Source organism: Simochromis diagramma, unplaced genomic scaffold (assembly GCF_900408965.1).
Source record: "Simochromis diagramma unplaced genomic scaffold, fSimDia1.1 OVJJ01000603.1, whole genome shotgun sequence".
NCBI lineage: Eukaryota > Metazoa > Chordata > Actinopteri > Cichliformes > Cichlidae > Simochromis > Simochromis diagramma.
This window is the reverse complement of record NW_024387414.1, coordinates 24,080,027-24,094,924: the sequence shown is the minus strand read 5'-3', so window position 1 is coordinate 24,094,924 and position 14,898 is coordinate 24,080,027. Positions and strand designations below refer to the sequence as shown.

Genomic DNA, 14,898 nt, shown 5'->3' with positions numbered 1-14,898 from the left:
GTCCCTGCGGATGGGGAGTGGCCATGGCTCGTCCACCAGAAGCTGGATGATTTCTGCTATCCAGTGTTTGGATGGCCACCGTGGAGCTATTAAAATCAGAGACAGCCCCTGATCCCTCACTCTGATCAGTGTTGGGGAGATCAGGCTGAGGGGAGGGAAAGCATACAGCAGAGTTTTTGGCCAAGGATGGGCCAGCGCATCCACGCCCAGTGGCGCGTGTGCGTCTGACAGGGAGAAAAACAGGGGGCACTGTGTGTTTTCTCGCGAGGCGAAGAGATCTACGGCAGCCCGGCCGTATCTCTGCCAAATCTGCTCCACCACCTGTGGGTGAAGCCTCCATTCTCCGAACAGTGGATTTCCTCTGGACAGGAGGTCCGCCCCCCTGTTCAGAATTCCTGGCACGTGAGTTGCCCGAAGGGAGAGGAGCCGAGTGCTGCTCCACATAATTATTTCCCTGGCTAACCTGTGTAGCTGCCGGGAACGGGTGCCGCCCTGGCGGTTGATATAAGCAACTACAGTGGAGTTGTCTGTTTTCACTAAAACATGTTGACCCCGGAGATACGGCAGAAAATGCCGTAAGGCTAGGAGCACCGCGCGGAGCTCCAGCACATTTATGTGATTCAGAGTGAGTCTCTGTGACCAAACGCCATTCACTGCTCTGCCCATCATAGTTGCACCCCAACCTGACAGGGATGCATCTGTGGTCAGCGTCACCCTGGATGATACTGCCCCGAGCGGTACCCCCGCCGCGAGAGCTGCCGGGCTCCTCCAGGGCCGGAGAGCCGCGATACACGGCTGCGTTATTTTTACACCACGACTGAGATGTCGGCGAGGGCACAGCTGCAGAGAAGCGACCCACCGCTGAAAATCTCTCATCATAAGCAGCCCCAAGTGTACCACCGAGGCCATGAGGCCGAGGAGGCGGAGACAGAGTCGGAACCGCACGACTTTCCCCAGCTGAAAACGGGAAAGACAGTGAGTGAAGGATGCGATCCTCCGCTCTGAAAGTGCGATACGATAAGAGATGGAGTCTATTCTGAGCCCCAGATACTCTGTAGACTGTGCGGGTTCCAAGTGGCTCTTTTCCAGGTTGATAGTGAACCCAAGCTCCGTGAGGTGATTCACCACCACCTCGGAGTCTTTGATCGCCTGCTCTCGCGATCGTGAGCATATTAGATAATCGTCTATGTAAGAAAATATTCTGATGCCGCTGTTCCTTAACGGAGACAGCGCTGCCTCCACACATTTGCTGAACACCCTCGGAGCTAAGGATAGCCCGAATGGGATAGTTTGAAACTCGTACGCTACGCTCTGATAAGCGAACCTGAGATATTTCCTGTGTGGAGGATAAATGGCGATGTGAAAATATGCGTCTGATAGGTCGATTGTAACAAACCAATCGCCTGTGTGAATTGAGCGACAAAGCGTCTTGTGTGTGAGCATTCTGAACGTGTACTTTCTCAAATGCTTGTTTAACACACGCAGATCCAGAATAGGACGGAGCGACGTTCCGTCCTTTTTCGGGATGAAGAAATAGCGGGAGTAAAAGCCCTGCTGAGCTTCCTCGCTCGGAACCGCTCCGATCGCCTGTTTGTGTAACAGGGAGGATATTTCCTCCTCCAGCACATTCGCTGAATCGCGACTGGCCACAGAAGCTAACACTCCGCCGAATCTCGGTGGTTTTGCCGCAAACTGTAGTCTGTAACCATGGGAAATGGTTGACAAGACCCAGGGATGAACTGCGCATGCGCGCCACCGCTCCAGCCGCGCTGCGAGCGGGCCTCTGAAGAAGCGGTAGCGTGACGTCACCCCTGTCTCCCGGAAGGAGTTGGGGCTCTCCCCCTCGGGAAGAGCGTGAGCTCCCCCCGCTGGGAACAAAGACAAATTGCAGTGATTTTCTTTTGTTTTTATTTTGAAACTGGGGGGACATTCTGCCCTTGGCAAACTGCCTGGCTGCAGAAATGCACGTTTTATTTCTTTTGTTACCCCCAAACCACAGTGAAGTGTCTGATGACTCTGGGCAGTGCTTGGTGACACAGACAGAGTGCTTAGAAGTGTTTGGTGACACTGCGCCATTTGTCCACAAGTCTGTCCTCCCTGAACTGGAGGAGGAGACTGAGAGGGTGCTCCTGGTGAACTGGAAACTTCCGGAGACCCTGAACTTTGGAGTGATTTGGTTACCCCTTCTAACACCTTCCTTCTCTTTGGGGAAGAAAAGAGGGGTGACACAGAATGCTGCAGGTGTGCTAGGCTGACCGCTTCTTTTTCCCCTCTCCGGGGTGTGACGGCTTGTTCTTTGCAGCAACTGCTGCAAAGGAATGCTTGCCCCAAGGTCTTCGGTTCTCTACCTTGGCCTGGTGGGCACCCTGCTGGCCTCCTGCTCCTCTCTGCATTCTGACCCCACTCTGTCTCCCTCTCACAGCTGCTGCTGTTGCTGCAAAGCCAGCTCTTGGCACCTGCTGGGGCTGAGAGTTAGGTTTTCTGGGTAAGCAGAGATTGAATGCTTCACCCTCCTGCTTTCTGCGGGTGCTTGTTTCTCTCATTCTCTCCAGGGCTGGGCCAAAGAGACCCTTGGTTGGGTCATAGGCTGCATCCATGACCTCAGCCTTCTGAGCATCACCCAGGCCTGACAGGTTTAGCCACAAGGCTCTCTCACCCGAGACTGCAAGGCCCATAACGCGACCACACCCTTGGACTGCTCCCCTGGAGGAGCGAAGAATGAGATCATTAACCACGCAGATTTCATCCCAGAGGGCTGGGTTCGGGGAACCCGAGTCAAGCTGACGGCCCATGTCTTCCAGAATTTCTGCCTGATATGCTGATAGCAGTGTGACTGCATTAAGCGAGCATACTGACTGTGCAGCATATTTGTACGTCCTTTGATAAATAGATGCCGTGAGGCGATCTATCTTGTTGGGCAAAGAAATGCTAGAAGAAGCTGTGATTGCCCTGCGGTTAGGGTGAAGGTGGTACGCCACTGAAGGCTCCACTGCTGGGGGTTCAGTCAGCCCCAGTTCACCCATCCCCTGGATCTCAAGCTTAGAGCAGCCCTTGGTCGGAAGCTTGCTTTTAAAAGGGCTTGACCAATAGCGACTCATTTCTTTCATGCAGGCTGGGACTGCTGGCAGAAGCTGCTTTGATGGCGGCAAGGCTGGTGGGAGCCTCTTGCCGTCATACAGGTCGCGTTCTGCCCCTTCGGCATCCTGGGCGGCTGGCCATGGGATGCCTAGCTTGGCAGCAGCCCGTTTGCAGACCTCGTACAAATTGCTGTCCACCAGGGGTGCAACTTCAGCCCCACTCGGTGGCCTGGACTGCTGGGGAGGAAAGGTAGAGTCATCCTCCTGTTCCTCATCCATGTCCTCCAGGTCGAGGAGGTCGGAGTCGGCATCGCCCTCCGCGTCCTCGCCACCCGGCTCGCCCACGTTTTGATCGAGGAGGTCCTCGAACGATGGGGGCATGAGCGGGGACTCTTCTTCCATCATGTCCGCCCAGCTTGTGGAGGCTCGCGGATGACGGATATCGCTCGTAGCAGTAGCAGCCGACAGGCAGGGGTCCTGACTGTTCGTTACTGCTACTCTCAGCCTCCTTTCCAGGACTTTCTCTGGCATCAAAGCACAGTGTGGGCATCCCTGAGGGTCCGCTAGTGAAGCCTGAGCATGCTTGGCACCCATACAGACGATGCACATTGGATGAGGGTCCCTGCCCGAGATGGTGGCACCGCATGATGCGGGGCACGGGCGGGATGCAGCCTCTTTAGCCTTCGGCTCCGACCTTTTGGCGGGAGTAGGAGCCGTAGACATGGTTAGCGGAAAGGGGTGAGACTAGGCTACACCAGGCTCGTCTCGACACGTTAGCCCGTAAGTAGCTAGGACTAGCAGCGGGTGTTAAATCCGATCTAGTCGCGGCGGGAGTCAGCTCGTCGTGACACGTTAGCTGCACTCCGCTAGCCAATATCGTTAGCAACTTAATGCTAACCGAACCTTAGGTCGACCAACAAGCTAATGCTAGTGAGACGCTAATGTGGTTCGTGGCCTGCTAACAAGTTAATGCTAGCCGGACACTGAACGAACAGCTCGCCGTAACGCGTTAGCCCGAGTCACACAACGTCGGCTACCTCGCTAACTAAAACCAGGAACCGCTGGGACAGCTCGCCTGACGCGGTTGCTGTTCCACAGTGCAACTCTAAGTACACTTCTTTCGAAGGACTTACTCAGCACGATCCAAACTGGAACCGGAAAAACTGCGTTCGGCGACGTACTCCTACACGGGACGCCTGAGAACTGTTAAGCAGCTAATCAAGTTAGCCTGGATGCGCTGAGGGAGCTCAAAGTAGTTTCTCACGGGAAGAAAGCGAGAATGAGTTAGGAGGAGCTGGTCGGCCGTGTTAGTACGAGGGGGCGGAGCCCTGAGCACGGCTCGACAGGTCTGTCATAGACAGACGTGGTGTCATTGGAGCTTCCGTAGTTGGTCACGCCGAGGCGATTCCCATAGTGAAACACCGAGCGAAGTTAGAAAAAGAACGACATACTGACACATACTGATTCCTCACTGAGTCATCGTTATCTAAGCAAATGAATACAGGACTACTGCACAGCTATTGACTAGGCTTTTGCCTGTTGATTTTGTTAGGTGACATTGTGGTTATAATGTGTGATACATGTCTGTTGTTTATCTTAAATGATATTTCACTAATATAAAAAGACATTAGATTAGTATTATTTAGTTTGATATTGTCCTGTTTTTTTTATTTTATTTTATTTTATAATATATGATCATAAGCAATGAAAGCTTGGCATCAGAAGGGCTACCTATACAGTGTTACCTAGAAAGAAGTGGAACATTCGTATGCATTCCTTTGTTTTACTTTGAGTTTTACTCTTAGCTTTCAGCTTCTGTTGCTCTCTCAGGGGATTGGATGTTTGTTGATTCTGTAAACATACATTGTATTTTATCATTTTCATGTTTGATCTGTGCCACAGTCATCTCATGTGCACCGCTGTTTGATACAAACATTAATCTTCTTCTGTGGCATATCTTCAGGTTTGATGGCTTATGTTTTAGGTCATGTCTGCGACTGGGATTAAAAACATTTTTAAGTCTCTGTTGATTTGAACAGAAATTGGCTGTATTGCACAGGTGTGCATGCAAACATGGGTACACACAAGTACAGAAGAAGTGCTTTTAGTGGCCAGCGTCTGTATAGTGTTGTAAAGGTCACAGCCAAGCAGGGACAGACTCAGTGGTCGGAGGAAACTCAGGCATGTTCTTTGTTCATATTGCCACAGGCAATTCACAGGAAGAAGCAGTTAGCCGCTGCCAATGTGCAGCTTGTGTGTGTGAGGTCGCACTGTCACAGCGTGTTTCCTCCTGCTCTAAAGAAGATTTTACCCACTGCTCCATTCTCAGCAGGAGGGAGTGTAGGAAGGTGTGAGGAGGAGAAAACATAGGAGGATGAAATGAAATGTGTGACTCTTTTTTTTTTTTTTTTTTTTTTTTTTTTGGTTTGTTTGTTTGGACTCTGCTCTTCATAAAGATTTCAATTTTTTTCCCCCTTGTTTTGGTGCTTTGATAATCTGTAGATAAAACACTCGACAGTAGTGTTGTTATTTCTCCCAACTGTGCTGTGTGTCCAGAAGGCTTTGGCCACGATGCAGAAGTACAATGGCGAGATCAAGGGAGAGCACAGTCCTTGGATCTCTCTGCAGGTTTTCTCTACCTCTTTACTTCACTGGCCTCAAGCTGAGTTTATTTGCATCTATATAGATATGGACTGCTTTCTGTGCTTCTGTCTTTCTTTATGATTCTATAAGCTTAGGAGATGCATGCACCGTCTTATCTCTTCACATATTATATCCAGACACACAGATCCTGTCTCTAAGCCGTGCTGGTGAGTGGCTTCCTTTTCATCGGGTCTGACAACTATTTGATGGGCATGTACTCAGACTAAAAGGCTGCATTGCATTCATATACACTAGCCAAAGAGCTTACTTGAGCATGAAAACAAGGTTGAGCAGAGGTAGCAGTAATGATATGTTCTTCCTTTGTAAATGGTGCTGTCTTTAGACTGTAACACAACCCTTGTTTCCCACTCCGCCAGTCCTGTACTTCAGTTCAGGGATCCTTTCTGTCTGTCTTCTCATTTTTGCCAATTCTCTTCTTTTTAGACCTACAATCATTTCTCCCCCTGATATTGACCCACGTTAAACTCATGGCCTGAACATACACACACAAACAATGGACAACTGTACCCTCAAACACACAATAATAACATGGACTGAACCACCACTCACAACCACTAGCACTTTATATAGCCTCTGTAGAAATTATCCACACCCTCACTTATCTTAACTGCACTACTGTATAGCTCTGTGTAAATAATCATTCTATACATACGATAATTTTTAACCCTACAACTGTTTACAACTTGCATAGTTCCCATTTCTGTATAGCTGTATATCTCAGATTTCTGTAAAGTTATTTATTTCATATTCTGTATAGTTTTTCATATTTATATCCTGTTCATAGCCTGTTCATAGCTTGTACTCACTACAGCCTGTACATACTTATAGTTATAGAATATTCACAACATACTTCATACCGTGTACATTATAACATACCATAATAGACCCATTTCTGTAATATACTTACATATCTATATTATTGCTAATATATATTGTAATATATCTATATCACTAAAGCACTTCTGGATGGATGCAAACTGCATCCATTTCGTTGCCCTGTACCTGTGCATGTGCAATGACAATAAAGTTGAATTCTATTCTATTGAGATGCACTCAGTCCCTGCTGCTTCACTCTGTCAGTTTGCATGTATCTCTTTAACTGCCTGTCAATATTCGTCTATCGGTCCCCGATTGTTGCTCGGTCTGGTTCTTGGTCTTTGGGTTTTGCTTGCAGGCTCTTTTTGTTTTAACTTCTTTTGCCTGTCACACACGCAAACAGACACACACTTATAATACACAGCAGCCGATTTGAGCAGTTAGGGCGGCTTGTTGAGTGATACTCGGAGTTTGAAGTTGAAAGCAGACAAATACGGAGACATGTTAATGTGCTCAACCACTCTACTTCAGCTTGCAGCTTCAAAAACCGCCTGTCAGCAACAGAAAAGCTGTTTACTACTACGTACTGCTAAAAAGCATGCCTGCATTAGTAGAACTATGGATGTATGTGTAGTAAAAATGGAAAAGCTGTTCTGGTTATGGCCCTGGGGAATCTTTAATCAGTAACGCAACGATTCAGCTACACTGAGATGGCTCTCCAAAAATACTGTTCAAGCTTTGTTTTCTAGTTTTGTTTCATGCAGTCTAAACAATGAGCCTCAGGTTGAAAGTACTTAAAATGAGGGCTCTACAGTGCATTTTAATGTTAGTCCTGCACTGTTTTAAAGTGGTTCTGTAGATTGTACATTTTCAGATTCACCAAAACATCAGGCTTTTGCGTCAATTTTTCCCCTCTCTCTTAGAATTCATTATATCAAAGGTGCTTATACAGTGACTGTGTGTGCGCTGGGGCCGTTTGTGGGTTGCATGCTCTACTCTGTCTCATTTATGGCACAGCAGGTTAGCAGACTAATAAAAGGATGTCAATGGATTTTGACCTCCACAAATATTTCGATTGTTCTTCTTCCAAAATATCTTAGATCTGTCTCAGACTCTGCACCAAAGAGACATTCAGGCCCCACTGCTCATAAAAATCACTCACACTTAAATGCACAGAATAAGAAATCAAGTGCAAAGTGGTCAGTGAGAGAAAAGAAACATTTCCTACTGTCATTTCCTAAGTCTTGAGTTGTATATGGCTGACGTAAGCCTCTTCTGTTTTGAAACACATTTCTGTGTGTTTTCTTTAAAGCGAAGGATCCGATAAAAGCCAGTTTTCTCCTGAAGCATACTGTATCCCTGATTCACATATAGTCTGCCTCATCTTGAGTACTCTGTGGCTGGAGTGATGACACTCTATTGTCGCATTAAGGCAGATGACCTGTGGTGACACATGCAAGGCCTTATTTGCACGTACTGTGTAGAGATCCATCATAGTTCTTAGTTCTTCTCCTTGCTTTTTGCCCCGTGCAGAGCACCTTCACTGAGACATGTTGGTTCTATTTAGTATTTCTATTGTTGGATAGCAGCATTAAGTAAGTGTCTCCTGTTTGTATTATCCAAAATACCCAGTGTCCAAAGTATATGGATCTAATTATGTGTTAGATTCTGTTTCTCTCGTAGGATAAATAATATAAAGTTCCTAGGTTTTCATGCATATACCCTTTTGTGTGAGTTTGCTTCTTCACAAAAAGCCCGCAGATTGCAAAGCTAAGAAAAGATGAGATCCCTTTTTGTTTTGCTTTTGTCTTGCCCTCCCTTGCTCCTTTCTCAGTTACCGCATCATCACAGGGCTTTAATCATTTCTATTAACAGACTGCCTGTCTGGCCTCTTTCCTCGTCTGAATGCTGCCCACACCTTCTTCAGGCGATTTTGGTTGCCTGGTAATGCACTGAGCTTTCAGGAGAAAAGGATTTAGAGTCAGATTATAATTGTTTATTCACTTTTTTTTTATATGTAGCCACACTAATCATACTGGGTGTATGGATCATTTTTAGATTTCTCATTAGTTAATGAGCACTGACAGAGCCAGCCAGAATTTCTGTAAAAGAGCTCGGACGCAGCACCATCTAGGGGCAACTGTCTATTTTTATTTTGTTTCAATTATTATGGTTCAATTATTATCAGTAAAACTTTCTACATACCTAATTCTGTATCTGCACTCACTGAAAACTTTATTAGGTACACCTTGGAAAAACTGGGTTGGAGCGATCAGAACTATCTTAGTTCTTCATAACGTAGATTAAACAAGGTCCATGTTGACATTCCACCATCACACAGTTGCTTCAGTTTGTTGGCTGCACATCCTTGATGAGAATCTCCTGTTCATCACATCCCAAAGGTGCTCTACTGGATTAAGATCTGGTGAATATAGAGGCCAATGATTTATGCATAGGAGAGTTGTTTCAGGATTTAAAAAAATAATAATCATAAGTGTCCCATAAGGTGTCACTTCCTAATAATCATTTTAACTCTTCCAGAAGTCAGAGATAGGAATATTTTTCCTCCACATTGCTACAGTTCTCCTCAAAGATACATTAACTCATACTTAAAGAGCCTTCTGCCTTTTTTACTGTCCATAAAAACAGGATGATTTCTTTAAAAGAATTGCAGAGCAGTTGCTTTGTGAAGGCGGCTCTGATGGAGATATTATTAGTCACAATCTACTGTTAAAGCAAGAGTTTTAAATGTCTGCTCCTTTAAAGCTTTTGACTGACCTCAGGTATCATTGCAGGCATACAAGTAAGAGATAAAAGAAGGAAGAAAGAAAATTAAAATCCAAAAATCGATAAAGTGAAAATGCATTCAGGACAATCTAAAACACGCGACGAGTAAAAAGTACTCTTTAGCTGCGGTGTTACTGAAGTGCACTCAGTCTTCTTTCTCAATTATAAGTAACAGATTGAAAAGTGCCACCTGCCTTTTCCTCTCAGCACGCTGAAAGCATAAGCTGGTAATTTGTACATTTCACGAGTGTGGACATTCACATGTTCACACATACACTCTGTTAAACTTCAAATGAAAAGCACAACTTCAGTAATGCAAACTTTGTAGAATATTAGGAGTCAAGATGTCTCAGAGAACATGTGTGTGAATCCAAGATGGTATGTTCCCATCAGGAAATGGGTTTATGCTCTCAAGTCAGAGGAAAGCTTAACTACATTGAAGTCTTTCTCTTTTTTTTCTTTTCATAAAGCATGTATTAGGATCAAGGGAAATTTGAAACTACTTAAAATTAAGCAGCTTATGCCTTTTTGTCAAGTGGGGTCTAATCGGGGTAATTTAAGCCATATGCTATATTCAGTCACTAGCTTAAAGTGTCAGCCATGACCAACTTAGCAGAAAGTTAGGCTTCACGTTCCACTGCTTTCCAACCTGCATGATCCATGCACCTGTTGATAAGACCAAAGTCCAAGGATTAATAGAATAGAAAGATATTAACTCAATCAGCCACACCTTCATGCATTCAGGGTGTGCAGTGCTGCTGTATCTGTTGCTATGTAATGCACAGAAGTCACACTTACCGAGTAAATGTAAAGCCTTGTGTTCAAAAATGCTGGTGACACAATGTTTTGAAAAATTTAAGTCGTGTATTTAATTGTGAACAGTACAAAGAGATAAGACTGCGTTATCTCTATCTTGAATACCAGCTGCTGTTGTTTCAACAGTTACAGTAGGTAGGTGGGGTGTTTGTGTGGTTTTTTTTGTTTTTGTTTTTTTGTTTCAGGTTGTACCAGATATTTTCAGTGGGTGATACTTTTGGACTCTAGACAGTCCAGACTAGTTCCTGAAGTTTTTAACTACTGAGCCTCGCTGTTGTAATATGTGCTTGTTTGGCACTGAATTCCTTAAATATGTGAAGACTTCTAACAACTGAGTATTCTTCTTTTGCCTGCTTGTTGTTTTAAAAGTGCATTAAGGTGCAGTTACAAATATGAAATAATGGAGCCCTATTAAATCACAGAGAGATTTAGATTTAATTAATAGTTTTGTGTTGGTTAGCATTACCACGTTTTTCTAGTTGTAGACTTTACTTAGGCTGTGTATATTACCTGCCACCATCTGATTGGCATCTGATCTGATTTAGGATTTTTTTTCATCTCTGCAACTTGTTTACTAGTTGAAATATGCTAGATGCTACTCTTATTTTGAAAATGCAGCCGTTTACATTTTGGTCTTTACTAACTCCAACTAATTCTAACTCTGTGTAAAGTTAAAATGATTTGAAAATAACTGGATTCAGTGTTTAGTTTCCTGAAATGTTGAAGGACAAAACTTTGGGAAATACGATTCCATATTTGGACTCTTGATGCGACTTCTCCGTAATACTGACTTCAAATAGTACGGCACCCTTAAGGCACGATGATGGCTGATTGAGTATTTCAACATCAAGTATCACAACACCGAGTATTAACATAGCAGTCATTTGCTTTCACTACAGTTTGTGTGACGGCGAGGGTATTGTGTTTTAATGTTAGGTTGTTTACCGCAAGCACACGACCGTGAGGAAAACAGAATAATGAGCAGTTATGTATTAAACATACTTTCACTTGATGCTTATATTTTGTCATTGTTTATTCCCACAGTGTTTTGGGCACAGTGTGAACCCATAATAAGTCTGCTTTGCGATCGAGCTGGCTTCTCTTTCATTTTCCCTGTTGTTTTGTTATTGTGCGTTGTTTTTCTGATTCTTCCAGTGCTTGAAAATAATAATGCATTTGATTGTACCTTTAATTTAGTTGTCCTCACATGTGCTTTTATGAATGTATGTATGCGCATCTGAAAATATGTGGGTGTGTGTCAGTGTCTGCAGAGAATCTGGAAAAGAGCCTCAGGCAGATGGAGAGGCAGCTGCTGCAGCTGGAGAGAGACCTGGAGACTTTCTCCTCCTCCGATGACCTCAACGACATGTTTCTTACCAAAATGGCTATATCCTTTACACGTGTATGCATAGGCTCATCTCTCTGGGCCATCATGCAGTGAGTTACAGTAATGAACTCTTCACAAAGACAGAAGAATATCACTGAATGTGAATTTTATATCTTTACAGTAAGTCACAGTGGTGCTGTGTAGGCTGGTTATGGAGCAGGTTTCAGGTTTAATTAACAAGTTAAACCTAACATCAGGAAAAATGGTAAAGACTTCTCACATCTTTAACATGTGGTGTGTCTTATTAAATGATATGACCTGTGTGAAACATGGTAAAAAAAATTAGGCTCAACTTCACCTACTTTCTGTGAGTAAAAAGATGTGGACAAGTCTTTTGTAGTATAAATAACTTTATTTATTGCTTCTATGTACATCTGCAAATGAGGCATCGGAAACTATCGCGTGCTTTAGAGTGAAATGGCAGATGTGGACACTATACGGACAGAGGTATTAGGCTATTTACATATTATACGTACAGCAGTTATTATGACTGTATATACATCTAGTTTGCAGTCTAAATTCATATAAATTTGACCCACACTTTCTGGGAAGGCTTTCTATGGAAGTCATTGCCTGGTTATTCAGAATAGCACTGGTAAGGTTAGAGGCAGATGTTGAAAGTCATCTGACCACTCCTTTATGAACCTTACTTGTGCATCGTGGCATAGTCACCCTGGAAAATAAAAGGGCCTTTTCCAAACTGCTCCCACAAAGTTGGATGCACAGAATTGTCCCAAATGTCTTAATAAGATAAATGTTAAGATTTCCCTTCACTGGATATATAGCTATCCTATTTAAAAGGTCTGTGATATGTTTTATGGTGACCCATGATGAAGACCACAAGCCAAAAACCTTTGGTCATGGAGTAAATTTGTTCTTTATACTACAAGTATTTATATACTTTTGAGGTCACACAAGATGCAAGGAATGGGGTGAAATGGAGGCAAATGATCCTCTCAGCCAAAAGGAGGAGGAAAAAAAGGTAATAATATGCTTTTAAGTAGAAAGGGAGAGAAGAATATACAGTCCTCCCACCCGTCCTCTCTTGGTTTCCAGTGATGTGCACAAGTGATGAGTGGCATCCCATTCTGCAGTCAAGTTTTGTACCAGTACCCCTCTTAGCTGCTTTTGAAGTGTACTTAAGACTGAGGCTATCTTCAAAATCAAGAGAGAAGCTAAAGAATGTGAATTATGTTGCGTTTGACTTTGTGTCTTTTGTTTTCAGTGTCCCTCACTCAATTTTTTTGAAGCCACAAATGTGTAATTTCTTTTTACCATTTGTTTGCCCACGTGGGAAATTGAAGTCCATTGCTGACATCGGTCTACATTTTGTTTGACAGCAGTGTAAATGATTCATTGTCTTCTGAGGTAGTTCTAGAGGATCAGGTTGACAGGTATGTCTCAGGCCAGGTGAGTAAGTATGTGTTCAATAATACACCTTGCACCCAGCCTCCTTCATGTAGTTTTGATCAATAGCCTAGGGGTTGGGGCACTGATGGCTTGTGCTGTAGTAGTTAGCAAAGAACTTGAGTGCAACACAGTAAGGTTCACTGAGAATGGATCTGACAGCTCTGTGTTTTTTCTACTTTGCTTTTCAATTCCTGATGTCTTAGCACTGATTAAAAACTATGAAAACTCTGAACTCTCTTTTGGTAAAAATGGAAAAATTGGAGGTAAAGTCTAATGTAGACGAATAACACAGGTTATTGATGAGGCGTCTGGTGTCAAAATAAGACCCTAGACGCACAGTACAGTGGTCCCTCGCTATAACACAGTTCACCTTTCGAAGCCTCGTTGTTTCGCAGAGTTTTTGTGTGCAATTTTGCATGCTGTTTTTTGTTTGTTTGGTTTTTTTGACAGCTCATTGAGTTCTGCATCCTGATCGAATGTAGACCATTGTCAGTCAATGTCTTCCATGCCGTGTCTCCTGTACAGTACAGAATGCATCAAGCTTGTCAAATTTACATAAATCTTTGATCACTAGCAGTGTGACTCTAAAGTAAGTTTTTAAGTTTTTTCCCCAACAAACACAACAATGTCAACAAAACCACCGAAGGCACCTGCGGTACCAACCAAAAGGTGGAGGAAGATGCTAACCATCGCACAGAAAGTTGGACTTCTGGACATGCTAAAGGAAGGTAGAAGTTACTGTATTTTTCTGGCCATAAGGCGCACCAGATTATAAGGCGCAATAAACAAAACAGTCAGATAAGTCAAACTTTACTCAACTCATTCTTCTTGCTTCCTCCACTTCCGTACCATTGATTCATTAATGTTGAATTCTCTGGCAGCTGCTCTATTCCCATATTCTGGACCTGGAAACAGGGTTTGATCTTTGGTTTCATTCTATAATACTGGACTTATTTTTCCATGAAGGTTTGAACTTTGAGAGAGTTTAAACAAGAGAGAAAAGTGTGAAAATGTTCATGCCTGTCTGAGAAAAGTGTATAAAGTGTGTAGTGAGGAGGGTTTTATGGCCTTAAAACATCTATAATAATTGTAAAAAATTAAGCTGGCTACTTCACGGATTTCATGTGTCGCGGGTTATTTTTAGAACCTAACTCCTGCGATAAACGAGGGACCACTGTAAACCAAAAATGTTAACTAGATGAATGTTACACAATTTTTTATTTTTTATACATTATCATGTGAGAGTAACAAACATTAGCTACTGCTTGGAAATGAACTCTGAGCATTGCAAGGTGAAATATTGACTGGTCGTTAAAGTTACTGCCACATTGTGGCTAACAAAATCCAAAATAGAACTCCAATTTAAATTTTTTATGCTACGCTGTATGTAAGGCCTTCCTTTCAGCCATGATGGCACCTTTCTAGATCTGCAAGCAGCAATTTCCATAGGGACTAATGCACTTCCATACCATCAGACTTTTGGAATGAGCTGATAACAAGTGGGATGATCCCTCTCCTCTCTAGTCCAGAGTAATACATGTTTACTAAACTTTCAAATTCCAATTTGTCTGACCACAGAACAGTTTTCCACTTTTCCTCAGTCCATTTTATGAGTTTTGCCCCAGAGAAGACTGTGGCTGCTTCTTTGGATGTTAGAACTTTTACTGAACTTATGGATGGCACAATGAGTGATGTTCACAGACTGATTTCTGAAAGTGTTCCTGAGCTGCACTAATTTGACAGAATCGTGCTTGTTTTTAATGCAGTGCTGACAGAGGGCCCAAAGATCACAGGAATCCAGTATTGCTTTTCTACCTTGTCCCTTTTGTAGAGAAATTTCTCCAGATTCTTAGAATCTAGTGAATCTTTTGATATTATGTATTGTAGATGATGTAGGTGATGAGGCACATCCACAATTATTTTCCTTCTTATTCAGAAACC

The 14,898-nt window shown here is 43.5% G+C and overlaps 1 protein-coding gene across 7 annotated transcripts in view; it reads left to right on the top strand.

The window, feature by feature from the left end:
• LOC120720942 (protein diaphanous homolog 3-like) overlaps positions 1 to 14,898 on the top strand; it is a 183,743-nt gene that overhangs the window by 83,612 nt on the left and 85,233 nt on the right. For all 7 annotated transcript variants that reach the window (XM_040010835.1, XM_040010834.1, XM_040010836.1 and 4 more), the window contains one exon: positions 11,423 to 11,547. In XM_040010835.1, coding sequence (XP_039866769.1) covers positions 11,423 to 11,547 — 125 coding nt within the window. The remainder of the gene's footprint in view (positions 1 to 11,422; positions 11,548 to 14,898) is intronic.